General features: G+C 46.7%; 1 protein-coding gene across 2 annotated transcripts in view; it reads right to left on the bottom strand.

The window, feature by feature from the left end:
• Positions 1–285: 285 nt before the first annotated feature.
• Positions 286–6000, bottom strand: part of CHST11 (carbohydrate sulfotransferase 11) — a 279382-nt gene continuing 273667 nt past the window's right edge. For both annotated transcript variants that reach the window (XM_066263322.1, XM_066263331.1), the window contains exon 3: positions 286–5395. In XM_066263322.1, the coding sequence (XP_066119419.1) occupies positions 4541–5395 (855 nt within the window). In that variant the 3' untranslated portion in view covers positions 286–4540. The remainder of the gene's footprint in view (positions 5396–6000) is intronic.

Below are 6000 nucleotides of genomic sequence, written 5' to 3'. Positions count from 1 at the left end.
TTCACGTGGCTGGTAAGGCTGCAAGGTCATGATGGGCCATCTATCACATACTCTGCAGAGTTTATAGACAAAACAGAATGAAGAAAGCCTGCATTCATGCACCAACACAGAAGGGTCTGGTCTGTGGTGGTCTCTGCGGTGGCCAAACTCCCGACAGGTCCGCATCTTGTCCTCCGTTCTTCGCTGCACACCAGCAGGACCCCCCACATGCTGAGGAGCACAGCCCCCCCCACCCCTGCAGTCTGCTGTCAGTGAGCCATGAACAAACCATACACAGAGAGAAGCTTCTTTTTTTTCTTCAATTTAATTGAAGTTACTTAGAAAAATAATCAGGCTTGAATGGCTTTTCCTGGAGGAAGGTTCACGAACATTTCACGCTTCTGTTGGCAATGTGGAATTCAGCTTTCTTGAACAGTACAGTAAAATACAAGAAATTTTCTACAACAAGCCCTCTAATGCATACAAATATGTAAAAAAAAAAATCACACTCCACAGAGATGTTAAATTATATGTCCATATGCCAGCTGAGCATGCTCATAAGAAAACAGCACGGGCAGCCCCTCTGTACCTGACAAAGAGTAGCAGACTGAAGTGCGCCTGTTAACGGCCAACAGTCATGCTGGTTGTAGAAGGTCCTGTTGCCTGTTCATAGGGTCCAGTCGGTTGTGATGGGAAAAGGCTGGAGGAAACGCTGGTTGTAAGACCGGGGGTGGGGGGGAGTGATGAGGTCAGTCCTGCTGACATAGGAGTGGGAAAGATTCTGCTCCCCGGATCGCAAGAATGGGGCCCTTCTACCATGTGTGTGGGTGGGGGGGGGGGCTGTAGGGAAGGACTGGGTTGAGAGATGTGCTCTGAGCATCAGCCGCCAGGGACAGAGTCTCTTGGCTTCTTGCCAGGGTAGGACAGGGACTTTTGCAATCACTTCCTCAACACTGGCCCAGACCCTACCAGCTAAGTATGCTAGGGACTTGCTTTTGTAATGGGAATTTTCTACAAGCAGGATTCAGACCCTTGTGCTTCCGTGGCTTTGCCACCAGGAGGACGGGTCCGACTGAAGTCTCCACCGTCCACTGCTCTCCTGTGGCATCCAGATCCTGGACAAGCAGGACGGTGACGCTCACTGGGTGGACACGTAGGAAGGAAGGTCCCCTCTGAGATGCCACGGGTCAGCAGACTGCCCTTCTTCCCAGACCAGCTGGGGAGGCAGAGGTTCCAACACTGTGGCTAATATTCTAGTTTTCCAAACAAGGGATGAAGTAAGCAGGAATGTCCTTGTAAATACTACCCTGACTGCACGTGGTTTGAAAACACAGCAGCACCCTGGAAAAGTGGCTCGGGGACAGGACATCCGCCGGTGCTCTTCTCCAGCTAAGCATGCGATAGAAAGCGTTTTCAAACGGCTTTCTTTCCAAAGACACAAATGTTTGTTTTCCAGGTACACTTTCACCCATGAATTCTTTCTGACCAAGACACAGAATACTTTCTACATTCTGCAAAAACAGTTGAGTCAATTAAAAACATTTTTTATACCACTAGAAAATAAAACACGAATACAAAATGAAACATGAGAAGAAAGAGTCCTCTCGTTGCAGAACCGTACTGATTGATTACCCCGAGGGACAAAATTTTAGAGAAAACGAATGAGAGAAGTTGATCGGCACACAGCGCTGAGCTTGCTCGCATAGCTGATCAAAGACAGACATGGAAATGCAAAACTCAGGAAATCTCAGTGAATTTCTACTTAAAAACCAAAAAGCACACAGTGAACAATTCCAAACTATGGAACTGAAGAAGCACACTCGTCAGAGTTGAGCTCACTATGCTTGCATTGAGCAACCTAAGGCTTGAGGCGTAGGGGGACCACTGTGGCCTTACAGCCCCCCTTCCTTCTGTCTACACCACCCAAAACTTTCCTCCATCCTCGGGAGGGATAAAAATCGTTGTCTGTGGTAGAATCCAGGATTAGAACCATTGCACGTAAGTAAAAGTTGAATTCATTTGATAAAGTACCTCTGTTGCTTGGACACTGTGGTGCTGTTTTATTTATTTATTTTTATTTGGTGTTGGTTTTGTCTTTTGGAGGGGGTATGAGAGGCTGTTTTTTATCCTTGAAGACCTCAGATGGACTAAATCAAACTAACCAAAGCGTGCTCCGAGGAACACTTGCTCTGTGAGATGATCTGCAAAACAGGGTATGCTGGTCGTTACGTCTGGGAAATGCTCCCGACTCAATGACACCCTCGGGGACTCACAATGCACAGCACACATTCAAGGCCCTGAAAAGGCCCACAGAAAGGAAACTGACTTAACTTTCTGTCCATGGACATGTGACCACAAAACTCTTATTTTGCCTCACAAGGACTCAACATCCCCTAGAACCCGTGTTCTGAAGAGTGCATGTAAAAATGCCAGGCAACGTGTTTTATCAGCAGAAGCCCTATTTCTGAGGACAGTCCCCTCTGTCTGGAAATAAGGTCCCGACTCCCAATTCCAGGGACAGCAACGATTCTCACTCTACTTGGTGAAACATGTTGCATAAATCTCTATCCATCCAGGGTAGAGTCCCTCCCTGCGCCCTTCGCAAGGGAGAGAGCTTGGAAAAAGGGACACAGCATTTATAAATAGCTCTGGCCACCTTCTCCAGCGCACACCTCACTCACATTCAATAAAATAATTTTCTCCGTGAGATGTGGCAGCTGCTGCTCACTGAGCGGGGCTCTGAGCTTTACCATACAATTTCAATAGTTTCTGTGAATAAATTATTCATTTTTTTGTTTGTTTTAGAATATTTTTCTCACCCCTTGGCTATATACTGCATCAAACAAAACAAAACAAAAAAACAAAAAAGCAAAACTTACCCATACCCAATCCCACCCCGCCCCGTATTATTAGAACTATTATTATTATTTTTATTATTATATATACAGTATCTGCAACCAACTCATTCACTAATTGTAAAGAGGGATGTGGCTCAAACTTCAACCGAGGCATGGGAAATGGCTGGAATGAGGAGGAGCGTGTGCAGGTGTTACTTAGCAAAGAAGAGGAAGTGAATGTTTTCAGCCTTCCAAAGGAAAGGGGGCATAAATTACCAGCACGGAAGGCTGTCCTTGCTGCTCATGCACGGCAGTCTCGTAGCCTTAGCAGGACTTGAGAGCAGGCATGCATGTGCCTGTGTGTACCAAGAGTCCACCCCTGACCTTCGTGGGGGTAGAAACACCAGAATGTTGCAAGTACCCGAGTGTAGGAATTCTGCCACGGCGTTATGTGTGTGGGAAGAGTAAAAAACAACACTTCTATATGGAGATGTGGCTGCTGGGCTGGAGATGAAGAAGGAGGCACTGGATGCCACTCAAGCTTCCCTTCCCTCACCCAAAGCAGACATCACTAATCAATCACAACGCTGTGCCTGATAAAGCTGGAGTTTAAAGGCAGACACTACCAATAAATTAGAGCAGGCACATGAGAGGAAACATTTTTGTCATCTTTTGTGTTGAGTATTGAGCTTGGATTACTCACCAAGTTCAATGGTCTGCTCCAAGCACGTGGTTTTCAAATTTGGGTCATAGACAAATGCAAATTTGTAGGGGTCACAGACCTGCTTATGAACAGTGCAAACCTTATCTGAAGTCTAAACTATAGGGGGGTGGGAGTGCTAATTGTCAAGCCGGATACTTTGTGTCTATTTAAAAAGCTTCCTGAGGGCTGAGACTACTGGTTTTATTCAATGCTCCACCTACAGGGCCTAGAATGAGGCCCAGCACATAGTAGTTGCTCGATAAACACTTGTTGACTAGAAGGAACAGCCGCTTCACTTTCATCACCACTGGCATTGCCAGTTAAAAGTTTCTTTAGAGAAGTCTATTCTATCCAATGACTAATTCTGGTGAAGAAAAAAAAAGAAGCTACAATCAGCTCTTTCCTTGGATTAAAAAAAAAAAGCCACATTTCTTTAGGGCAAGGGACTTTGGGGTTGATTGAAAATCAGTTTGGAATTAGTCCCTTGCAAAGGTGCCTCTTTCCATTAATTTCTAGCAGAATTTCAAGCACGGTGGCATCCATGCTCATCACAGTGGCTGTTATGACACAGTGAGTCTGTGAGTGGTGAGTGAGAACATTCACGCCCTCAAATGAGCTAGAGCAAGCGCAGAATGAAACATAGATTTCTTATGCAGAAACATTAGAATCTTGATGCCACAAAAAGAAATCTATACAAAGACTATGCTTAAATAACTATAAATAATATTAATTAGAATTTATGGAATGCACAATTCATGGAATTCACCAGAACCCAAGGAAAACCTTTGAGACAGTGTTGCAGTATTCATGTCTAAAAAACAGGGACACCCACCCTATTCCCCTGAAAAGAAAGCTGTCCTTCCCTCCTAAGGGTTTTAAATAATTCTCACTATGCTGCAAGCAGCATTATCCCCAAAGAAATATTAATTTACAAAATAACCCAATATTCATATAATTCTTTTGACAAATAAAAATCTTAAATTAAAAAGCACGATTCTCTCCCTCACCCCCGCCCTCCCCTTTATTCCAATTTCAGGTAGCTTGGCACTGAGTAATTGAACATTAAAAAATCGAGTTTGTAGACTTCGTACAGCTGCGTTTGGTGCTCTGAGCTGATGTTCTGGAAGAACTCTGTGGTCATCTCGTCAGTAGTTCTTGTGGACTTGGCGTAGGTGGGGAACTTCAGGTAGCTGCCCACCCCAGCCAGCTGCAGAACGTAATTAGAATCCTCCTCCAGCGTCTCGTACTTGCCCACGAGGTCGTAGTGGATGTGGCACGGGTGGCAGAGCGAGTAGACGGTCTGCCAGTGCTCGTTGAAGGGCTCCTCGCGCTGGGTGTGCGGGTCGATGAGATAGGCCACAAACTCCTCGAACTTGACGTCGTCCCCCTTGCGCAGGGCCTCCTGGGTGGCATTCTTGCGCTGGCGCTTGATGATCTTGGTGCCGTAACGTTTGTGGAAGGACGTGTTGTACTTCTGGGTGAACTTGTTGCGGTAGGCCGACACCAGCCTCTCAAAGGGCTCGCGGACGAACAGGAACTTCATGTAGCTTTTCAAGCGGTGGTTGATTTCTGGGATGCTGTACTGGTTCAGGGTCTTCAGGTTGGCCGACACGTGCGCCTCGTTGGCCGGGATCTCCATGGGGTCGCTGTACTTCCCCCGCCCCGTCAGGACCATCATGAGCCGCTTCCAGTTGGTGCAGGCCACCTTGGGCACGTAGCAGTAGATGAGCTCGTGGTCCTCATCCACCACCAGGTGCTTCAGGTCATTGGGCGTCAGCACCCGCCGCTTGCGGCTCACAGCGCTGTTGGCCCTGCATGTGTCTGTGACCTGGTCCCGCCTCATCTGGTGCAGGACCGCCGTGTTGGAGAGCTCCAGCTGCAGAGGGGACACAAGAGGAATACAAATCAAATACCTGTGTGGGATGTTTCCACCTGGCCATATCCAAAACCACAATGGCCACTGCAGGCCACCAAGGCAGTCAATGTGGCCAAGGTCTCCACCTTTAAATCTCCATCACCAATTTTTGTTCTTTGTTCTGCTATCCTTCCTTTGTAGAATGATACAATGATGAACTCTCTAACTATCCATCACCCTCTACATGCCTAGTATTTTACCAAAGCTACAGATACACCGTTTTTCTTCTCTATACAGCAAATTTGAACTGCTGTTGATTTATTTAATACCAAGTGCCTGTCATTGTGCACAGCAACATGCTGCCAGGCCCTGGGGATGTGGTAATAAAACAGTACAATGAGGTGACTGCCCTTGTGGAGCTTCCAGTCTAGCTGGGAAGAAACAAGAAAGTGAGGCTCAGAGAGGTTAAGTTACTCGCTGGAGATAACACAGCGAGCAACAGACAGAATCACTATTCAACTCAGGTCCGCCTGGCAAACAAAGCCTCCCACTTTCCGCACTACCCTGACGTCTAGCACTCCATTTTTTTGAGTGAAGCACAAAGAAAGTGTGGGAGTCTGGCATTT

This window comes from Saccopteryx bilineata, chromosome 1, assembly GCF_036850765.1.
Source record: "Saccopteryx bilineata isolate mSacBil1 chromosome 1, mSacBil1_pri_phased_curated, whole genome shotgun sequence".
NCBI classification, from domain to species: Eukaryota; Metazoa; Chordata; class Mammalia; order Chiroptera; family Emballonuridae; genus Saccopteryx; species Saccopteryx bilineata.
Note: the sequence above shows the minus strand (reverse complement) of the source record. Positions and strands in the feature narration are given on the sequence as shown.